This window comes from Mobula hypostoma, chromosome 6 (assembly GCF_963921235.1).
Source record: "Mobula hypostoma chromosome 6, sMobHyp1.1, whole genome shotgun sequence".
Classification (NCBI taxonomy): Eukaryota; Metazoa; Chordata; class Chondrichthyes; order Myliobatiformes; family Myliobatidae; genus Mobula; species Mobula hypostoma.
In genome coordinates, this window is record NC_086102.1 from 182,833,224 (window position 1) to 182,856,667 (window position 23,444).

At 42.8% G+C, this 23,444-nt stretch overlaps 1 protein-coding gene across 1 annotated transcript in view; it reads right to left on the reverse strand.

The window, feature by feature from the left end:
• lrp2a (low density lipoprotein receptor-related protein 2a) overlaps nucleotides 1-23,444 on the reverse strand; it is a 404,078-nt gene that overhangs the window by 48,609 nt on the left and 332,025 nt on the right. The window contains 6 exon segments of the mRNA XM_063052409.1: nucleotides 2,907-3,072; nucleotides 13,617-13,760; nucleotides 14,733-14,864; nucleotides 18,604-18,735; nucleotides 22,466-22,591; nucleotides 22,697-22,819. Of these exon segments, the coding sequence (XP_062908479.1) occupies nucleotides 2,907-3,072; nucleotides 13,617-13,760; nucleotides 14,733-14,864; nucleotides 18,604-18,735; nucleotides 22,466-22,591; nucleotides 22,697-22,819 (823 nt within the window).

Sequence of the window (23,444 nt, forward strand, 5' to 3'; positions counted from 1 at the left end):
GGTCACCTTTGCCCGTGCAGCTGAACAGATGGCCATAGATCCACCCTGAAGAGTTCTAGCATTGGCAGCTACACTAGACTGCGGTTGCAGCAAGTAACATTTTAATTCCAAATATTCTAAGCCGTAGACATAATGCAATGGAAAGGGGAAAACAAGCTGCTTTTGTGCAGGACCAGAAGCAAGGATGTAATGCTGAGGCTTTATACAGCACTTGTAAGACCTCACTTGGAGTATTGTGAGGAGTTTTAGGTCTCTTATATAAGAAATGATGTGCTGGCATTGGAGAGGGTTCAGAGGAGGTTCACGAGAATGATTCTGGGAATGAATGGCTTATCATATGAAGAGCGTTTGAAGGCTCTGGGCCTGTACTCACTGGAATTCAGATGAATGACAGGGACATTGCTGAAACCTATCAAATGTTGAAAGGCCTCGACAGAGTGGATGTGGAGGAGATGTTTCCAGTGGTGGAGGAGTCTAAGATCAGAGGATATAGGCTCAGAATAGAGGCATGTCCGTTTAGAAAATGGATGAGGAGGAATTTTTTAGCCAGAGGGTGGTGTATCTGTGGAATTTGTTGCCACAGGTGGCTGGGAAGGCCAAGTCATTGTGTATATTTAAGGCAGATTCTTGATTGGTCAGGGCATGAGGGATACAGGATGAAGGCAGGAGATTGGGTCCGAGAGGGAAATGGATCAGACTTGATGGAATGGTGGAGTAGACTTGATAGGCCTAATGGTTTAATTCTGCTCCTACATCACACAGGAACAGCAAGACTGGACTGATGCTGAAGCCAGAGAATCTGCTACTCCGTTCCTTTCTCATGATGAAGCAATTTGAAACCTTGTGACCATGCAAAATAGCTCATGGGGTCCATAAGACCATAAGACCATAAGACAAAGGAGCAGAAGTAGGCCATTCGGCCCATCGAGTATGCTCCGCCATTTTATCAGGAGCTGATCCATTTTCTCCTATTTAGTCCCACTCCCCTGCCTTCTCACCATAACCTTTGATGCCCTGGCTACTCAGATACCTTTACATCTCTGCCTTAAATACGCCCAATGACTTGGCCTCCACTGCTGCCCGTGGCAACAAATTCCATAGATTCACCACCTTCTGACTAAAAAAAATTTCTTCGCATTTCTGTTCTGAAAGGGCACGCTTCAATCCTTAAGTCATGCCCTCTCGTAATAGACTCCCCCATCATGGGAAACAACTTTGCCACATCCACTCTGTCCATGCCTTTTAACATTCAAAATGTTTCTATGAGGACTCCCCTCATTCTTCTAAACTCCAAGGAATACAGTCCAAGAGCAGACAAACGTTCCTCATATGTTAACCCTCTCATTCCCGGAATCATTCTAGTGAATCTTCTCTGTACCCTCTCCAATGTCAGCACATCCTTTCTTAAATAAGGAGACCAAAACTGCCCACAGTACTCCAAGTGAGGTCTCACCAGCGCTTTATAGAGCCTCAACATCACATCCCTGCTCCTATACTCTATTCCTCTAGAAATGAATGCCAACATTGCATTCGCCTTCCTCACTACTGACTCAACCTGGAGGTTAACTTTAAGGGTATCCTGTACGAGGACTCTCAAGTCCCGTTGCATCTCAGAACTTTGAATTCTTTCCCCATTTAAATAATAGTCTGCCCGTTTATTTTTTCTGCCAAAGTGCATAACCATACACTTTCCAACATTGTACTTCATTTGCCACTTCTCTGCCCATTCTTCCAATCTATCCAAGTCTCTCTGCAGACTCTCGGTTTCCTCAACACTACCAGCCCCTCCACCTATCTTCGTATCGTCAGCAAACTTAGCCACAAAGCCATCTATTCCATAACCCAAATCGTTGAAGTACAATGTAAAAAGAAGCGGCCCCAACACGGACCCCTGTGGAACACCACTGGTAACCGGCAGCCAACCAGAATAGGATCCCTTTATTCCCACTCTCTGTTTCCTGCCAATCAGCCAACGCTCTATCCCTGTATGTAACTTCCCTGTAATTCCATGGGCTCTTATCTTGTTAAGTAGCCTCATGTGTGGCACCTTGTCAAAGGCCTTCTGAAAATCCAAATATACAATATCCACTGCATCTCCCTTGTCTAGCCTACTGGTAATTTCCTCAAAAAATTGTAATAGGTTTGTCAGGCAGGATTTTCCTTTAAGGAATCCATGCTGAGTTCTGCCTGTCTTGTCATATGCCTCCAGGTACTCTGTAACCTCATCCTTGACAATCGACTCCAACAACTTCCCAACCACTGATGTCAAGCTAACAGGTCTATAATTTCCTTTTTGCTTCCTTGCCCCCTTCTTAAATAGCGGAGTGACATTTGCAATCTTCCAGTCCTCCGGAACCATGCCAGAATCTATCGACTTATGAAAGATCATCGCTAATGCCTCCGCAATCTCCACAGCTACTTCCTTCAGAACACGAGGGTGCATTCCATCTGGTCCAGGAGATTTATCTACCTTTAGCCTATTCAGCTTCCTGAGTACTTTCTCTGTCGTAATTGTGACTGCTCACACTTCTCTTCCCTGCCACCCTTGAGTGTCCGGTATACTGCTGTCTTCCTCAGTGAAGACTGATGCAAGATACTTGTTCAGTCTTTGAACCAATATGGATGAAGTATCTCCAGTAAACAATAACATGCCGCGGGGTGTGTATAGGCTTAAAGGTTTGTAAAGATGACAGATTGACCTATTGAATCAGATTTTGGGTTGTTACAGGGAGGAAGGGGGTTTGGAAAATAAAACACCTGCTTCTCAGTCTTGCCGAAGAACTTCAGCTGAGACGGAAACAAATCCAACGAGGTTTAGTGATTTTGATAAATTAACTCTTCAGAATACCATAATTCAATTAGAATCAAAGTAAAAGCAATATCCTCCTTATATTTTTGCTCCTTACTTTCCAACCCAATCCACGGCAATTGCAGCAGGTGTCACTATATAATTCAGGTTTAAGTCCACTGGTACTGTTGGATTGCTTCCTCTGTCATCGAATCTTGTGAGAAAGGCCCACTTTATGGAGCCGGGGTTTGAGCCATGTCCCAGGACTGTCCAGTACACTATACCTGCAGAGAGAAGATGGTTTATATTAGATTTTCTTGTGTCTTGTAGTGCAGTGGATTTGCCTCCAGCATGAAGCTATCCAACATCTTGTGGACTCTGAGGAAGGTAGTATTCCAAGTTGCTCTTTTGAGATGGTGGAGTCACTCACTCTGTTGTTGCAGGAGATACAATAAAATGTCTTGCCATGATGAGGAGACTACTGTGATATGTATGTATATCACAAATAATCATCGAAACCTATCGAATGGTGAAAGACCTTGATAGAATTGATGTGGAGAGAATGTTTCCTGAGGGTAGGCAGTTGAAGACTAGAGGACACAGCCTCAGAATAGAGGGACATCCAGTTAGGATAGAGATGAAGAAGAATTTCTTTAGCCAGACAGTAGTGAATCTGTGGAATTTGTTGCCACAGGCAGCTGTGGAGTTCAAGTCTGTATATATATTTAAGGCAGAAGTTGATAGATTTTTAATTGATCAGTGCATGAAGGGATATGGGGAGAAAGCAGGTGATTGAGGATGAGAGGAAAATTGAATTAGCCATGATGAAATGGTGAAGCAAACTCGATGGGCCAAATGGCCCAATTCTGCTCCTATGTCTTATGGTCTTAATAACAGTTGAGGGAAGTTTCCTTGTTAACAATACTTATATCATTTTATAAATACTTTGAACAACCATGTTTATTTGTTTCATTGTTCAATTACTTAGGGAGCACGATGTCATCTGACAGTAGAATGACTAGAAGAATGATTGGAATTGCTAAATGCATGTTTGAGCATTTGAGCAAGATAGTAAAGATTAACATTATTTCTCTGGGTATGAAACTCAGAATGTTGCAGTATTTTGCTCATTCCACACTAACATCTGGAAGCGAGTGTTGGACAATATCCAGCAAAATGAGGGAAGACTTGAAGCTGCAGAAATGTGGCATTTGAGAAGAATGATGAAAATATCATGGAAGGACAGAGTAACAAATGAGGAAGTGTTGTGAAAAGTCGGAATAAGAAGAGAGCTGATATCATCAATCGGGAAACGGCAGCTGGAATCTCTGGGACATGTACTGAAGGAGGAGAAGTTTGGACATCTTGCAGTGATGGGAAAAACTGATGCAAGAAAAAGTCACCATCGATGGTGCATGAGTTATAGCAAAGAATGGACAGACAAAATTTTTGAAGAACTTTTCAGAACTTTGCAGATTAAAGACAGGTGGAAGACCATAATCACCTACAGTACGTCATACAACACAGCACAAAATGATGATGATGATGATAATAAATACTTGACACTATAATTTCTGAAATAAAGGAAAAAGGAAACAAACTTAATTAATATTGCATGAACATTTAATACCAGGGCTTGAAGCTCAGCTGTGTCTCCAACAAGATGCAAACTGTATATTAACAATTCAGAGCTCAAAACAGTCCTTCCACGTGAGGCAACACTTCACACGCAAATCTGCTGGGGTCATCTATTGTATGCAGTGCTTGCGATGTGGCCTCTCCTACGTTGGTGAGACCCATCATAAATTGGTGGACTGTATCGTCGAGTAGGACTGCACCATCCGCCACAAGCAAGACTTCCCTGTGACCGAATGTTTTAATTCCAATTCCCACTCCCATTCCAACATGTTGATCTATTAACCGCTCCCTTAAATATATCCAATGACTTGGCATCAGCAGCCGCCGATGGCAAAAAATTCCACAGATTCGCCACTCTCTGGCTGAAGAAGTTCCTCCTCATCTCCTTTCTAAATGGACGTCCCTTTATTCTGAGGCTGTGTCCTCTGGTCTTAGACTTTCCCATCATAGGAAACATCCTCTCCACATCCACTCTATGGAGGCCTTTCAACATTCGACAATGTCCTAATAATTTGCTGAATGTTAATTTGGGTGTTGAAGTTGCATCTTCACTGGTGAAAGGAGAAAGAAGCCAACAGTCTACACTAAGAAAGTATGGCTAAAAGTGGCAGCAGATGTCAGTAGCATACTGAGAAGAAAGGGGAAATATATTGGGTGTAATGTGGTTGGGTCTTAAGAAGATAATTAGATTGTCATATCCAAGGCTTATGGAGTAGAAGGTAACATTTTACTGTAAATAGAAGACTATCTGGCCAGGGGTAAACTCAATAAATATTAATGGGTATTTTTTTCTGGTTGGCAAGATGCAATGTGTGCATGTAATGTGTAATGAGTGTCACTGTCCCCAACTTTTATTTTAGCAATTTATAAAAATGGGTGAAGTGATGGTATTAAAGGAATGGTTGCTAAATTTGCTGAAGATACAAAGACAGGCAGGAAAATAAGAAACACACAGAAAATGCTGGAGGAACTCAGCAGGTCAGGCAGCACCGATGGGAAGGAATAAACAGTTGACCTGAGGAAGGGTCTTGGCCCGAAACATGAACTTGTTTATTCATTTCTATTATTGCTGCCTGACCTGCTGAGCAATGTTCCCTCTAAAGTATGTGCACGTGTGCACGCACGCACACATCTTCTGCTACTAGCGCACAAAAGGTTGTCACCCTCTACGTCCTTGGCACGTTAAGTATATTTCATAATCGTACACAATCACATTTCCTCTTCCGGTTCCTGATGCGAATGGTATTCACAATGTGGAGTTTGTGATGGTTTGTCTACAGATTTTAGAACTGGCTTATTTATACTGAAGTTATTGATTCACTATGGTGATTTCCAAAGAAGCAAAGGGCGTGAAGCACAAAAGAACTGCTAGTTCACTCAAAGCGAATGGCTTAATGAAACAGTAGAAACTTCTACACTGAAAGCTCATAAGGTTAGGAATGTGTAGCTAGGAGAAATATTTATGTAAAATACAGAAACTGATGTTACCTATGTGTATTGTCGTGATGCAAAGTTGCTGGAGAATTTGCAAGTGTGAAGAAGTGGAGCGATATTTGGAAACTTGACTTTTAAAAGTCTAAGTTAGCAAGCAAATCACATATGAATGGTATGCAAAAGCTCTGGCGATAAAATCCTTCATTACCCGCTACAGGCCTGCTGTACAGGTAGTGGGTAGTTTATTATCCTTAGAATAGATTCAGGTTTGCTTCCACTTAAAAATTCAGTGAGCACATGTTGTTGTCACTGGGCAAAATGCACAGCACAAAACTTTTGCACACGCTAGTCATTACAAATTAGAGGGAACATCGCTTCTGAGTTCCCCCAGTGGGTATTGCTCTGGGTTTCCAGCATCCGTAAAATCTCCTGTGTTTAGCCGCAGTGCTATAGAATACAACTCCTACATTCAGTGCTGCCAGTGCTTTCAGAGCTTCAGATCACAAGAAGTTACCACTGTTCAACATTCACCTACATTATAATAAAGTTCAAAGTATATTTATTTTCAAAGTACATATGTAGTATACAGCCCTGAGGTTCACCCTTCCACAAACAGCCATGAAACAAAGAAACACCATGGAACCCGTTCAAAGAAAACATCAAACCAGCAAAAAAAACCTCTCGCAAACGGCAAAACACACACAGAACCTTAAACATCAAACGAAAGAGTCCTTGAGACAGGCTGGGAATGTTCAGTTTAGCATTGTGTCGTTCACTGACTGCAGGCCACAGAGCCAGTCTGCCCAGATCAAAGTCGAACAAAATAGCTAAAAAAAATAGGAGTAACCAGAAACCAAAACCATATCCAATCCACAAACAGTGTCAGTTAAACCTTGCTCAAGACCTCTCCCTTCCTCCCTCCCTCCTGCTGGAATATGCTGGAGTCAGGGAGAGTGGGAGGGAGGGAGATAGGGAGGGGGGTAGAGGCGGGTAGGGAAAGGGGGAGACAGAGAGGGCAGAGAGGGGGGAGGAGAAAGGGGAGAGACAGAGTGGGGGAGAGAGAGTGGGGAGAGAGGGGGGAGAGATGGGGGAGAGTTGGGGGAGAGAGGGGTGGCAGAGAGGGTGGGGGAGAGATGGGGGAGAGACAGGGGAGAGACAGGGTGGGAGAGAGTGGGGGAGAGAGTGGGGAGAGATGGGGGTAGCAGAGAGGGTGGGGGAGAGACAGGGGGAGAGACAGGAGGAGAGATGGGGAGAGACGGGGAGAGACGGGGGAGACAGGGGGGGGAGACAGAGTGGGGGAGAGAGTGGGGGAGAGAGAGGCAATTTATAGCAGTTAATGAACCCACAAACTCACGTTTTTGAGATTTGGGGCGAATCCAGTTCAGTAAGGGAAAACCACATAGCCACCTCATCAATATCACTGGGCAACAAAGATTTTGTTTCCTGAATACTTTTATTTGTATCTTGTGAATTTTGGGCTACTGATCATGAAAATCACCATGGCATTTCCCTATCATGCACTATTTTTTAAAAAAAATACACCTATATTTTTTATTTCAATTCATAATTCAAGTCGATTAAAATGTTGCTACAACTTAAGTTGTAACGCTTTCTATCTAGTCCAGACAAAGCGGACGCCACATGACAGGAGAGATTTTAGAAAGGCTATGTATTTCCATGAAGGATTTCAATGTTTGAGACAGATGTTTTCCAGAATAACTGATGCCCAAATTAAGGAAGGCATTTTGTTGGTCATCAATGACAGGCAATTCAAAGAACTTCTAGCGGGACCAGAGAAAATCACATGGAAGGCGTTCAGGGATGTTGATGAATACTTTCCTAGCAACTACAGAGCACCAAACTATGTGCAGCTGGTTGACAACATGCTTCAAACACACAAAACCAGGAAATGAACTTGCCACTAAAGCAACACACATAAAAGTTGCTGGTGAATGCAGCAGGCCAGGCAACACCTATAGGAAGAGGTACAGTCAACGTTTCGGGCCGAGACCCTTCGTCAGGACTAACTGAAAGAAGAGCTAGTAAGAGATTTGAAAGTGGGAGGGGGAGGGGAAGATCTGAAATGATAGGAGAAGACAGGAGGGGGAGAGATGGAGCCAAGAGCTGGACAGGTGATAGGCAAAAGGGATACGAGAGGATCATGGGACAGGAGGCCTAGGGAGAAAGAAAAGGGGGGGGGGAAATCCGAGGATGGGCAAGGGGTTTAGTGAGAGGGACAGAGGAAGAAAAAGGAGAGAGAGAAAAAGAATGTGTGTATATAAATAAATAATAGATGGGGTACGAGGGGGAGGTGGGGCATCAGCGGAAGTTTGAGAAGTCAATGTTCATGCCATCAGGTTGGAGGCTACCCAGACGGAATATAAGGTGTTGTTCCTCCAACCTGAGTGTGGCTTCATCTTTACAGTAGAGGAGGCTGTGGATAGATGTATCAGAATGGGAATGGGATGTGGAATTAAACTGTGTGGCCACTGGGAGATCCTGCTTTCTCTGGCGGACAGAGCGTAGGTGTTCAGCCAAATGATCTCCCAGTCTGCGTCGGGTCTCGCCAATATATGTAGAAGACCACATCGGGAGCATTGGGTGCAGTATATCACCCCAGCTGACTCACAGGTGAAGTGTTGCCTCACCTGGAAGGACTGTTTGGGGCCCTGAATGGTAGTGAGGGAAGAAGTGTAAGGGCATGTGTAGCACTTGTTCTGCTTACAAGGATAAGTGCCAGGAAGGAGATCGGTGGGGAGGGATGGGGGGGACGAATGGACAAGGAAGTCACGTAGGGAGCGATCCCTGCGGAAAGCGGGGGGGGGGGGAGGGAAAGATGTGCTCAGTGGTGGGATCCCGTTGGAGGTGGTGGAAGTTACGGAGGATAATATGTTGGACCCGGAGGCTGGTGGGGTGGTAGGTGAGGACCAGGGGAACCCTATTCCTAGTGGGGTGGGGGGAGGATGAAGTGAGAGCAGATGTGCATGAAATGGGGGAGATGCGTTTGAGAGCAGAGTTGATGGTAGAGGAAGGGAAGCCTCTTTCTTTAAAAAAGGAGGACATCTCCTTCGTCCTGGAATGAAAAGCCTAATCCTGAGGCTAACCCCTTACACTTCCTCCCTCACTACGATTCAGGGCCCCAGACAGTCCTTCCAGGTGGTGATATACTGCATCCAGTGCTCCCGATGCGGCCTTCTATATATTGGCAAGACCTGACGCAGACTGGGAGATCTATTCGCTGAACACCTACGCTCTGTCCGCCAAAGAAAGCAGGACCTCCCAGTGGCCACACATCTTAATTCCACGTCCCATTCCCATTCTGATATGTCTATCCACGGCCTCCTCTACTGTAAAGATGAAGCCACACTCAGGTTGGAGGAACAACACCTTTTATTTCGTCTGGGTAGCCTCCAACCTGATGGCATGAACACTGACTTCTCAAACTTCCACTAATGGCCCACTTCCCCCTCGTACCCCATCTGTTATTTATTTATATACACACATTCTTTTCTCTCTCTCCTTTTTCTCCCTCTGTCCTCTCACTATACCCCTTGCCCATCCCCGGGTTTCCCCACCCACTCCCACTTTTCTTTCTCCCTAGGCCTCCTGTCCCATGATCCTCTCATATCCCTTTTGCCACTCAACTGTCCGGCTCTTGGCTCCATCCCTCCCCCTCCTGTCTTCTCCTATCATTTCGGATCTCCCCTTCCTCCTCCCGCTTTCAAATCTCTTACTAGCTCTTCTTTCAGTTAGTCCTGACGAAGGGTCTCGGCCCGAAACGTCGACTGTAACTCTTCATATAGATGCTGCCTGGCCTGCTGTGTTCACCAGCAACTTTTATGTGTGTTGCTTGAAATTCCAGCACCTGCAGATTTCCTCGTGTTTGCCACTAAAGATTCATTTTCTGTATTCCAATTTAGACTTCTTTCCTGCAAATCTTCGCACTGTCAGTGATGGGCACGGTGAGGTTTCACCAGGACATTGCGGTCATGGAGAAACGGTATCAGGGCAACTGGAACCCATCAATGCTGGCTGATTATTGCTGGACACTTAAGGGAGAAGCCTCAGACATTTGGTACAGATGAAAATCATCAACAAAACATTTTTAGTTTAGTTGGGCTATTGCAAAGCATCAGCACTGGTGTGCAATTAAATGTATTATCTTGAATAAAAGTTAATTATTTGTTTCCCAAATTCCAGGTGATACGAGCAATCTGACATTATATTTGTATTCAGCTTCAAGCAGTCTAACATAAAATAATTTCTGGGGAAGTAGCACTTTCGGAAGAAAAATTTTGTCCGGTGTGGTTTTAGTAGATTTAATCACATCCCCCTCCCCTAAACCTCTGTGAAATCTATTTCCCACAGGAGTAAAATCCTCTTAGTTTTCCTAAGACTATAAGATACCTTAGTCTGTCTGAGGCCTCCGACGGTCAGAGTTGACCATGGATATTGCGTCCTAGGCTGTCTAGGTAGGCAAGCCTGGGCAATATGATATGGAATGCAAGCTGTTGCCCATGTAGCATGCTCCCCATCTCAACGCAACTGAAGAACCCAAAGGAACAGAGACCGATACAGTTTGGTACCAGCAGCATCGCTGGAGCTGCCAGTCAGCATTGAACTCAATGTAGGACTGCCTTAGGATCACCAGCTCTGGATTTTTCTCTCAGGGTTTACTCCTGAAGCCTTCCCCATGAGTGAGTATAGCCACAAAGCAGCGGAGGTTTGAGATCAGAATTTTCCTTCTCCTAGATGACCCGTCAACCAGTGACTGGTTTTAAGGTGCCAGTAAACCACCTATACCTTTTCCATCCAGTAGAAGTGGTTCCACTGGGCTTAGTAGCTGAACCACACGTGAAGGCCAGGAGCTGTATTTGATTGTCAGGCTATTTGAGGTGCGTGGTTTTGGAGAATGTAAAAGGTGGTGGGAGCTTATCCCCACTACGTACCCCTGACTATAACAACCTTAAGGAATCTGATAATGGCAGTATGCCAGTGACATTAAACCTGATTCTGACTCTGAACCTGTGCAAACTCTTGCCCTCTGTTGGAGCTCTAACAGATTGTGCACTGTGCAGTGTACCATTGAGGGAACGTGCTGCGGCTGCCTCTGAGGGCTGATGTGTGGACAGGGGTGGATGGTGCAGCAGCTCAGTGTCGAGATGTAGGCCATTTCTGGGAATCAACAACAGTTCTCTCCTAAGCTGCCAGGAACCCACCTTTGCCCCTTCTCCTGTCAGTAGAAATGGTTCTGCTGGGCTTAGTAGCTGAGCCATACGTGAAGGCCAGGAACTGGGTTTGGATATCAGAGGCTATTTGAGGAACACGCCATTGGGAGCATTTAATAGGTAGTGGGAGCTTGTCCCCATTACCACCCTGTGGTTATAACAACTTAGACATATATGAGCAGAATTAGGCCATTTGGCCCATCTAGTGTACTCCGCAATTTCATCGTGGCTGGTCCATTTTCCTCTCAACCCCAACCTCCTGCCTTCTCCACATAATCCCTTCATGCTCTGACTAATTGGGAATCTATCAACCTCTTCCTTAAATATACATATAGATCTGGCCTCCACAGCTGCCTGTGGCAAAGAGTTCTACCGATTCACCACTCTCTGGCTAAAGAAATTCCTCCTCATCTCCATTCCCAATGGACAGCCTTCTATTCTGAGGCTGTGTCCTCTGGTCTTAGACTTCCCTGCCACAGGACATATCCTCTCCACATTCACTCCAAGGAAAACATACTGGATTTTTTTTTGCTTATTCCCAGAACTAACCAACAGATTTCTAATCATTGCATACAGAATTTTAATCATTGTCACTGTGGAAGACACTAGCAGTATAGTGGAGGATCCAGGTGTCAGGGGTCATGAAGTGTGTGAAGTTGCCATTACTAGAGAGACAGTACTTGGGAAACTGAAAGGTCTGAGTGTAGATAAGTCACCTGGACCAGATGGTGTACACTCCAGGGTTCTGAAAAAGGTGGCTGAAGAGACTGTGGAGGCATTAGTATTTATCTTTCAAGTATCATTCGATTCTGGAAAGGTTCTGTAAGGATGGAAAATTGCAAATGTCACTCAATTCTTCAAGGAGGGAGAAAGGAAGAAGAAAGGAAGCTATAGGCCAGCTTGTCTGACCACAGTGGTTGGTTGGAGTTGATTAAGGATGAGGTCTCAGGGTACTTGGAGGCCTGTGATAAAATAGGCAGTAGTCAGCATGGTTTCCTTAAGGGAAATTCTTGCCTGACAAATCTGTTGGAATTCTTTGAAGAAATAACAAGTAGGATAGAAAAAGGAGAATCAGTTGATGTTGTGTACTTGGATTTTCACAAGGCCTTTCACACATGAGGCTGCTTAACAAGCTATGAGCCCATGGTATTACAGGGAAGATTCTAGCATGGATAATGCAGTGGCTTATTGGCAGGTGGCAAAGAATGGGAATAGAGGGAGCCTTTTCTGGTTTGCTGTCAATGAGTGGTGCTCCTCAGGGGTCTGTGTTAGGACCAATTCTTTTTTTTGTTATATGTCAATGATTTGGATGATGGAATTGATGGCTTTGTTGCAAAAATTTGCAGATGATATGAAGATAGGTAGAGGGGCAGGTATTTGAGGAAGTAGAGACACTACAGAAGGACTTCGACAGATTAAGAGAATGGGTAAAGAAATGGCAGATGGAATACAGCGTCGAGAAGTGTATGGTCATGCACTTTGGTAGAAAAAGTGAACGGGTATATTATTTTCTAAATGCAGAAAATGCAAAAAACTGAGGCGCAAAGGGACTTGGGAGTCCTTGTGCAGGATGCCCTAAAGGTTAATTTGCAGGTTGAGTCTGTGGTGAGGAAGGCACATGCAATGATACCTTCCATTTCAAGAAGACTAGAATATAAAAGCAAGTATGTAATGTTGAGACTTTATAAAGTATTGGTGAGGCCTCACTTGGAGTATTGTGAGCAGGTTTGGGCCCCTTATCTTAGAAAAGATGTACTGAAATTGGAGAGGTTCAAAGGAGGTTCACAAAGGTGATTCAAGGATTGAGTGGCTTACCATATGAAGAGTATTTGATGACGGGATGTCCTAATTTAAACCTATCGACTAGTGAACGGCTTTGATAGAATGGATGTGCAGTGGATGTTTCCTATGGTGAGAGAGTCTAAGACCAGAGGACACAGCCTCGGAATAGAGGGGTTCTCTTTTAGAATGGAGATGAGGAGGAATTTTTTTAGCCCGAGAGTAGTGAATCTGTGGAATACTTTGCCACTGGCAGCTATGAAGGCCAGGTCTTTATGTATATTTAAGGCTGAGGTTGATAGATTCTTGATTAGTCAGGCCATGAAGGGATATGGGGAGAAGACAGGAGATTGGGGCTGAGAGGAAAATTGAATCAGCCATGATGAAATGGTGGAGCAACACACACAAAATACTGGGGGATCTCAGCAAGTAAGGCAGCATCTATGGAAAAGAGCACAGTCGACGTTTTTGGCCAAGACCCTTCAACAGGATTCTGACCCTCTGCTAAATGGTCTCAGCCCGAAACAACAACTGTTTACTCTTTTCCATAGGTGCTGCCTGGCCTGCTGAGTTCCTCCAGCATTTTGTGTGTGTTGCTTGGATTTCCAGCATCTGCAGATTTTCTCTTGTTTGTGACTAAATGGCAGAGCAGACTCGATGGGCCAAATGGCCTAATTCTGCTCCTAAATCCTATGTTCTTATGGTATTCTCTACTATATTAGAGCCCAATTCTAACATTGTTTACATACTGAGATCTGGATCTTCTGTGTCCCAAATATAGTCAATGGCTTTGATGTTCTCTTCATTATCAACATAGTCAGTGTATTGATGAAGTGTGGGATTGTATCGCCGAATTCGTACATTGTCTGGCAAAAGCAGGATAGGAGGATCTCCTGAAAGTAAACAGATGAAATTAATAACAATTCTATTATAATATCAACAGCATGAGCATTTTACCATGCAAAAACCGCTCTTGGGCTGGTTGACTAATACTTCCATTCATCTTTCTTTTCTTTCATTCCAAACAAAGGATGTCATTGGAAACTCAATGATTCATTGCACATTTCTTAATAAAGTATGTATGCAGTATACAACCCTGAGATTAATCTTCCACAGACAGTTATGAAACAAAGAAACACCATGGAACCCGTTCAAAGAAAACATCAAACACCCAGTGCACAAGAAAAAAGAACAAATCACGCAAATGGCAAAAACTTAGTTAAAAACACAGATTATCAAACTACAAATCATAAGTTATTGAAGCAGACTAGGAACATTCAGCTTAGTTCAGCTGGGCCAAATCTGAGCACTAGCAGGATAAGCCAAATCAAAATGAAACAAAATAGAAAAAAATATGATCTCTAAAACTGCTTTGGTGTGGGTAGGTACGATCTTTCCTGCTTGAAGTTCAATGCTGTTGCTAACCAAAGAGCTCATACACAGTCTTAACACTGAATTTAGGCTTAATTTTCATTTGGATGCAATGTTCCAATGTCCACTGGTGATTCTTCTGCAAATGGACATCTTGGACCTCTTCTATCATGGGAAGTCTTCTGAGGGTTGACTTAAGAGAGGTCTTTAAAAAGAATGGAATTGATTCAGAGAGAATGGTGGGGGTGACCGTAACTAGTTTATCAAATAAGAAAGAAGTCCAACAGAGAATTTAGAATTAATTGCTCTTGCAGAAAGGTGGAAAGAACATGGGAGTTCACTATCCAAGGTCAAAGAGAACACCATCAATGCATTCAAGTCTAGGCATTACATGATTGCAAACACTGCAACTTCACTATATTCATTGTGTGCCAAAGGCAATGTTCATTAACACAGTGATTGATATAGAAAGTATAGTAAAAGATTGCATTTACCTGTGACAGCACATTGAGTACCATTCTCCTCAGCAACAGGTTCAAATCCCTCAGCACAGAAACATGCATAGCTTCCTTTGCTATTTTTACAATTGTGAGGACAGCTGCCGAAAATTTCACACTCATTGATATCTGAACAAGAAACGAAGATGTTCATAACTTACACTTCTGTTCTTCATCTACAGTATGAATAAAGCTGGCTCCCAATCAACAGTGGAAAGTTCTATTTGTAAGACAACCTTATTAACCTAGAGAAGTGAACTCTTTGCTGGATTCATTATCTATTTACTAATAGGGAATCCAAAATGTTACAAAGCATTCAAAATGTGAATGAGAATAAGAGATTACATTCATATAACATACAATAGCAGATAATACCAAGAAACTCTACAAGTTCAATATCCATGTACCCCTTATCCGAAATGCCAAAATCCAATTTTTTCAAGCACTGACATGTTGTCACAAATGGAAAATTTTACAAGGCACTGGGAAGATTCCCAGGAGATACACAGGTCTCTGCACACCACAGACAGTTCTGAGAAGTGACCTCACGTGAACAGAAGTTCATGAAAAATAGAAAAACACTGCATAAAGTGAAAATGAAGATCTTGATTGTGTATCAAAAAGAGTGAATTTGTCAGTATTAGGTGAGAATATGCTTCTTAATGGTATGCTGATCATGAAGCAAACAAAAATCTATCACCACAAACTGAAAATTGAAGGTAATTATGAATAGGTTGAAGAAATTTAAGAAAAGGCACGGCATTAAACTTTTAAAGATTTAAAAAATTCTAAAAGTCAAAGTGTCTGCTGATCATGAAGCAGCAGAGAAATTCACTGAAGAGTTTGGGAAGATCATTGCTAATGAAAATCTAACACCAGAACAAGTCTACAATGCTAATTGTTTTTAAATTTTACATAAAACCTGAAAAAAGTAAAATACAAATACAGCATACTGTAAAGTTTTAATCAAAACACAGCATCATGGGTGGAGACTGGAAGCCTGCTGTTGTTTGCTGTTGTTCAACAGCTGATTCAGGTATTCTTCTGAAGCTGTTGTATTACCCTGCACACATTATATTTTCATTATATCAGTGGTATGTTGTAATTTTTACTGTTAAGTACACGTGTGTGAGGAACAAATGCAAGACAAAGTCTGCACATAAATTCAGAGTTGGAAATGATAGCAATTCCCATCTATATTACTACATACTCCAAAATACAAAAAAAATCCAAAATCTGAAATATTTGCACCCCTAAGCATTTTGGATAAGGTGTACTCGACATTAGGTCTCGTAGACTGCAGTTCGTTGTGTTTTGAATTAGTAAGAAAAGTTAAAAGAGAATTCCTGAGTTTAGAAATTAAAACACAGAAGAAAACAGTGATGGGGTAAAAACAGGAACTGAGGAAGATGTTATAATTGCAGGATTTCAGAAATCGCAGAGGGATGTAAGTCTGGAGGAGGAGGAGGCCATGGAACTATCTGAAAATAAGGATGACAGTTTTAAAAACTGAGGATTAATAAAAAGAATATAGAGTTAACTAGTAAACTGTTCATGCGATTGCCACTTCAAAGTTGGTCCAATCGTATAGTGCCCAAGGGATTGGATGTATCTGGCAAACTTAATGTGATACACTGCTTCTCAATGGATGGTAGGGAAAAGGGAAAGGGGGAATGATGCTTCCCCAATGTATCTCATTTAGCATCCTAATTTTGGTGTTAATTTCTTTCAGAGCTTTACCTCTGCTTATTATGTAGTAATCTTCTCCACACTATTGAGAATTCTGTGCACTCCAACTCTACTCCCTGGTCCGCACTGCTGAGAAGGGGAAGAGAGGAGGAAGAGGAGAGAGAGGAGGAAGAGGAGAGAGAGAGGAGAAAGGGGAGAGGGAGGAGAAAGGGGAGAGGGAGGAGAAAGGGGAAGAGGGAGGAGGAAAGGGAGAAAGCAGAGAAGGGGAGATTGAGGAGAGAGGGGCGAGAGAGGAGGGGAGAGAGGGGAGAGGGGGAAGGGAGAGGGGGAAGGGAGAGGAGGGAAGGGAGAGGGGGAAGGGAAAGGAGGGGGAAGGGAAAGGAGGGGGAAGGGAGGGGGAAGGGAAAGAGGGGGAGGGAAAGGGGGGAAAGAGGTGGAGGGAAAGAGGGGAAGGGAGGGGGAGAGGGGAAGGGAGGGAGAAGGGAGGGGGGAGGGGGGAGGGAGGGGAGGGAGGGGGAAGGGAGGGAGGGGGAAGGGAGAGAGAAGGGAAAATAAGGGGGAGTGGGAAATGAGAGAGAGGGGGAGTTGATGGGGAGAGGTTTTGAGGAGGAAGGAGAGAGGAGGAGGGAGAGAGGGGGAGAGAGAAGGAGCCAGAGAGAAGGGGAGAGAGAGAGAGAGAGAGAGAAGGAGAGAGAGAGAGAAGGAGAGAGGGAGAGAGAGAGAAGGAGAGAGGAGAGGGAGGAGAGAGGAGAGAGACAGAGGAGAGGGAGAGAGGAGAGGGAGAGAGGAGAGAGACAGAGGAGAGAGGAGAGAGGAGAGAGAGAGAAAAAGAGAGAGAGAGAAGGAGAGACAGAGAGAGGAGGAGAGAGGGAGAGAGGAGAGAGAGAGGAGGAGAGAGAAAGAGAAGGAGAGAGGAGGAAAGAGGGAGAGAGAAAAAGATGTGAGTAAACAAAAACTATGAAATACAGGCAGTTAGGGAGTTGAGAACATAAAGAAGGAGTATTACAGCTGTGAACTGCAGGGCTGAAGTACAAGTCCAGCCGAACAGGCTGTGCTGATTGAGAGAGGAAAAGACACCAATATCTTCAATGGATGACTTTCATTAAAATGGATAGCTCTGCTCTGACACAGACAGAGAAAGTGAACTCCTTCTGGAAAGTGAACCTTAAACTGTAGAATTCAATATTGTGTGTGGAGGGCTGCAACACATCCAGACAAACGATGAGATCCTGCTCCCCAATCTTACAATGGGTTTCAATTAAAGTGTGAGGAAGAAAGGATCTCTTAGTTGTCCCTGCAGACTAATTATAGGGTGCTCCTCAAAGTAGTCAGTTATATTTGGTTTTTCCAACGTAAAGGAGACCACATTATGAACAGCAAATAACACATTAAACTGGAAGCTGTGCAAGTAAACTATTCCTTCCTTTGGGAAGGTTATTTGATTCTCTGTACAGTGGGGTAGGGCAGAAGATAAGTGACAACTATTACATCCATTGTAGTTCCAAGAGAATGTGCTGTGAGAAGGGCAATGATGAACAGAAAAAGTGAATCTGGGAGACACAAATGGAATTACTGCTTCAGATTACTGAAAAGGGAGAGCATGGGAAGATAAGTCTGGTGGAGAAATCTCTTTGAAGCTGGCAAAAACTACAGGATGATCCATTGAATAGGGAGACTTTTGTGGAGAATGGCAAGGACCAGGGGAGCTCTGTTCTTACCCTCTCTAGGAGTAGGGTTAAGAGCAGAAATATAGTCTGTTATTTTATAAAGTTCAAACATTTTGGCATGTTTTGAAACAAGTAGCGATTTTCCTCAAATGCCTCAATCTATCTCAAAGGTTGAAAGGTACATTTATTATCAAAGTATGTATGCAGTATTAAATTCTGAGATTTGTCTTCTCCTGACAACCACGAAACAAAGAAAACCATGGGAACCGTTCAGAGAAAACATCACTCTCCCACACAAGAAAACCAAGAACATCAAACACCCCCATGCAAAAAACTAACTGTGCAAACTGCAACAGGAAAATCAAACCCCAAACTACCCACCCCCTGCCTCGCAAATAAAAAAAACTAACATGTCATGCAAACAGCAACTAGAAAGAACAGGTGACAAAGCAGAAACACTGAAGTACCTCTTCAAATGCACTAATAATGTGGTTAAACATAAATGAATTTACCATCACAGGCACGTGCATCAGCCTCATTTACTTTGTATCCATGTTTACAAAAGCAGATGAAACCTCCATCCATCAGATCTGTACAATTGTGTTCACAGAGATTTTCTGCACAGGTTTGATTTACATTAGAGTCTAAGGAAACAGCAAGAAACTTTTATTTAACATTCATTTAAAAATCCCCTCTTATTGTAACGTATATGAATATATCAGAGTTCAAAGTAAATTTGGAAGTATAAAGTATAAATTTGATTATCAGCGTACATATAAGTGACCCCATACAACCCTGATATTCATTTAGCTGTGGGCATGCTCAGCAAAACTACAGATTAGTAACTAAAACAGGATCAATGAATGATCAACCAGAGTGCAGAGACAACAAACTGTGCAAATGCAAATATAAATAAATAGTAACAAATAACTAGGACCTAGAAATAACAAGATAAAGAGTCCTTAAAGTGAGATCATTGGTTGTGGGAACATCTGAATGGATGGCAAGTGAGTGTAGTTATCCCCTTTTGTTCAAGAGCCTTGAATCAATATATTAGCTTATAACATTAGTGGAAATTCTAAGCAAGATATTGTCATTACTCTAATCCTGAATCCTAATGTATAAAGTGAGACCCCGTTCACAAATTTAGCAGATATGTAGATTTCATTTTGCTGAGAATGTAGGGCTAATCACTAATCATTATCATGTGGTGTGTCAAGCTCCCATGACCATGATTGTTCTTGACAAATTTTTCTACAGAAGTGGTTTGCCATTGCCTTCTTCTGGGCAGTGTCTTTACAAAAGCAGTGACCCCAGCTATTATCAATGCTCTCCAGAGATTATCTGCCTGGCATCAGTGGCCCCATAACCAGGACTTGTGATATGCACCAACTGCTCACATGACCATCCACCAGCTGCTCCCATGTCTACACATGACATTTATTGGGGGTGGGGGGGTGGGGGCAAGCAAGAGCGAAACCTTGCCCAAGGGTGACCTGCAGGCCAGCAGAAGGAAGGAGCACCTTGCACCTCCTTTGGTAGAGTTGTATCTTCACCCTGCCACCTAATCACTAATTGTTTGAAACAGATTGTCTTAAAACAACCAGTCTATAGGCTCTTATGAAGTATCACAGTTATGTCAAAACGATAAAGTTAAATAATACATTAGTGCTACTACTCCAAGAGTGAAATCATGTTTGTAACAAACAATGGCTTGGACCTGCATAAAATATGCCAGATGCAAGGAATGGGCTTATTCCATAACTTTAAGGCCAAGTTTATATCCATCTGCAAGCCACTCTCAAACCATCCAAAATTCCTGCAAACAAAAGCCAGGAAATTTGAATTCCTGCGTACACTTCTCATTGTAGATCTATCTTGTTGGATCTCAATTCCAAGCTCAACTAGAGACGGTTTAGAGCAATACACACAATGTGTTGGAGGAGCTCAGCAGGTCAGGTAGCATCTATGGATGGGAATAAACAGTCAACGTTCCAGGCCAAGACTCTTCATCAGGACTAGAAAGGAAGGGGGATGGGGGGAAGTCATATTAACAAGGTGAGGGAGGGGAGGAAGAAGTACAATGTGGAAGGAGATAGGTGAAATTGGGAGAAGGGGAGGGGCTCAAGTAAAGAGTTGGAAAGTTGATTGGTGGGAGCAATAAAGGGCTGGAGAAGGGGGAATCAGATGGGAGAGCACAGAGACCATGGAAGAAAGGGAAGGGGGAGGAGCCCCAGAAGGAGGTGATGGGCAGGTAAGGAGATAAGGTGAGAGAGGGAGACAGGGATAGGGAATGGAGAAGGAGAGGATGGGTGGGCAATTACTGGAAGTTAGAGAAATCATTGTTCATGTCATCAGGTTGGTAGTTACCCAGATGGAATATAAGGTGCTGTTCCTCCAACTTGATGTCTGTATGTTTATCATTTTGTGTGCATGTCTGCATGTGCCAGCTAATAATATGGCATATATTTCTAATTCTGTACAGAAGGTAGAAGTATGCACATTCTTATGAACTTAGACAGACTCAACTCATTCTGATATATCGCTTCTGGGATCTGTACATCCTTGGTAATGCTGCATTCATTGGCCATATGTAATTGCTCTCCAGAAGGAGACAATGACTTATTATGCCACCTGCCATTCTTTCCCTGGTCAGGGAATTCCAGGAAAGATTCATCCACAATGGTGATATATTTCCATGTACCTCTACTGTACTACATGTAGCACACAATAGCCCAACAGGCTTTGGATTTGAGAAAACCCTAGAAAAATAAGATGTGGTTTCTTTAATGGATGGGGCATATGGATGTAGCAAGAGTATACTGGTAATGGATGGAGTAAGTGTGTAGGATGGTGAGTGATATGCCAATCTCATCTTGGATGTTGTCAATATTTCTGACTGCTGGTGGTGCTGAACTCCTCCAGTAACATGGAAAATATTCAGCAAATTCCAAGCATTCCTTGCAGATGAAGAAGAGAATATAGGTATCGAATGGTGAGTTACTCCCTGCAGGACACCCAGCCGTTGACCTGCATTTTTTGGTCAGTGCCGACCCCCAAGATATTTAGAGTGAGGGTTGATTAATGTTATGCCATTGACTGTGAAGAAAACCAAGAGTAGGTGGCTAGACGCTATTGTACAGCGTCATTGTTGCTGTCTCTTGTTAGCTCATATATGAACATTATTAAGGACTTCTAGATGTAGACAACTGCTGCTGCTTTCAAAGAGTTCACAATGATCAGAGTTTATCCACTCTCCTGACTTACCATAAAATGAAGGCTGTTATAGAAGCAGCTGTATGTTGAGTCCATGAATCGTGTCTGAGGAATTCCTGCCAAAATCTATTATGATGGAAGTAACTGATATTCTCCAGAGACTTTTATAAACTAGTATATTAAAGCATTTTAACATGGATTACCTGTTGTTGAATTCAATACCAAAGCTAATAAAGGAAATTGACCCAATGCTTCCTTATCAACGGTTTCTGCCTTCTCTATGACCTTTAGAGGCCCATGGACAAGTCCCTCTTGTACCTTTCCCACTTCTTGGTAGCCTACCACACATTCTCTAGTTTGTAATACAGTGGATTCCGGTTAATCAGGCCATCGATTAATCAGGGTAACCCCTTATTTGGGACAATGCTTAAAGAACTAATACACACTTTTATAGTATTTCTGTGATATAAAGTGTAATAATTTGTTCAATATTTCATTTAAATACATAATTTGGTAGTTTAACTTTTTTATTCCTTTTTAACCATTTCCATTAGGCTTCATCGAATTGGAGCAGCTGCTTAATTGGGACAAAATGTACAAGTGCTGATGTGTCCTAATTAAATGGAATCCACTGTATTTCTTCTTGTTGATATACACAAAACGCTGGAGGATCTCAGCAGGCCAGGCAGCAGCCATGGAAAAGAGTACAGTTAATGTTTTGGGCCCAGACCCTGCCTTTTGAGTTCCTCCAGCATTTTGTGTGTGTTGTTTGGATCTGCAGATTTTCCATGGTTTGTTCTCACTGAATGGACATTCTGGTGAATTCTATTTGCTAGTTCCTTGCACACCTGTAAGCTAAACTCAAAGCTAATTTTGTTATTGAATGTAAACTTCTTAATCAAGCAAACAACAAAGGGTCTCGGCCTGAAACGTCGACTGTACCTCTTCCTAGAGATGCTGCCTGGCCTGCTGCGCTCACCAGCAACTTTGATGTGTGTTTCTTAATCAAGCAAGATGCTTTAAAATGCAAACCAATGCCAGACAACATCATTACATAAAAATTTACCGTATATTTTTGTATTGTCTCCATATAGATTCAGTTTTTCTGTATTACATTTAAAAATTACACCTTTACAGGTTAGATGTTCATATACTTACAGCATTCCAACTCATCGGATAGGTCTTCACAATGAGCATAATTATCACAGACGTGGAAGTCAGGAATGCAGTCTCCATTCCTACATTTGTATTCCCCAGTTGTGCAAGGAGAGGTGGATAGGTTACCTAATTACAAAATAAATTTTTCATTATTAATTGTTATGAATGTACTTGCCCAAATCGCTGCCACATAAAGCTTACTGAAAAGGAAATGCAATGCAGAGAACTTACAACTTTCTTCAGTTTCATCACTTCCATCTCCACAGTCATCTCTTGCATTGCACACCTCGTGTCCATAAACGCATCGATTATTATCACAATGAAAACGACCGGGAGACTCACAAACAACGCCCACTGCAAATGAATAATGTCTCAAAAGTTTAAGCATTAATTGAAAATACTACACCTTTATTCTTGTTCAGATTTGAGGATCTTGAGTCCTTGAATAGCAGCAATGACGTATTGCTTCTTGAACTAAATTTCTAAGATTCTAAACTAGAAGTATTTTCATAATCATAGAAAAGTACAGCACAGAAACCGGCCTTTTTGCCCATCTAGTCCATGCCAGGACCATTTAAACTGCCGACTCCCATCGACCTGCACCAGGAACATAGCCCTCCATATCCCTACCATCCGTGTGCCTATCCAAACTTCTCTTAAATGCTGAATTTGAGCTTGCTTGCATCACTTGTGCTGGCAACTCATTCCACATTCTCATGACCCTCTGAGTGAACAAGTTTCCCCTCATGTTTCCCTTAAAATTTTCACCTTTCCCCTTTAGCCTATGAGCTCTGTAGTCCCACCTAACCTCAGTGGAAATAGCTGGCTTACATTTACTCAATTTATATCACTCATAATTTTGTATACCTCTGTCAGATCTCCTCTGTATCTTCTATGTTTCAGGGAATAAAGTCCTAACCTGTTCAATCTTTCCTTATAACACAGGTTCTCCAGATCTGGCAACATCCTTGTAAAATTG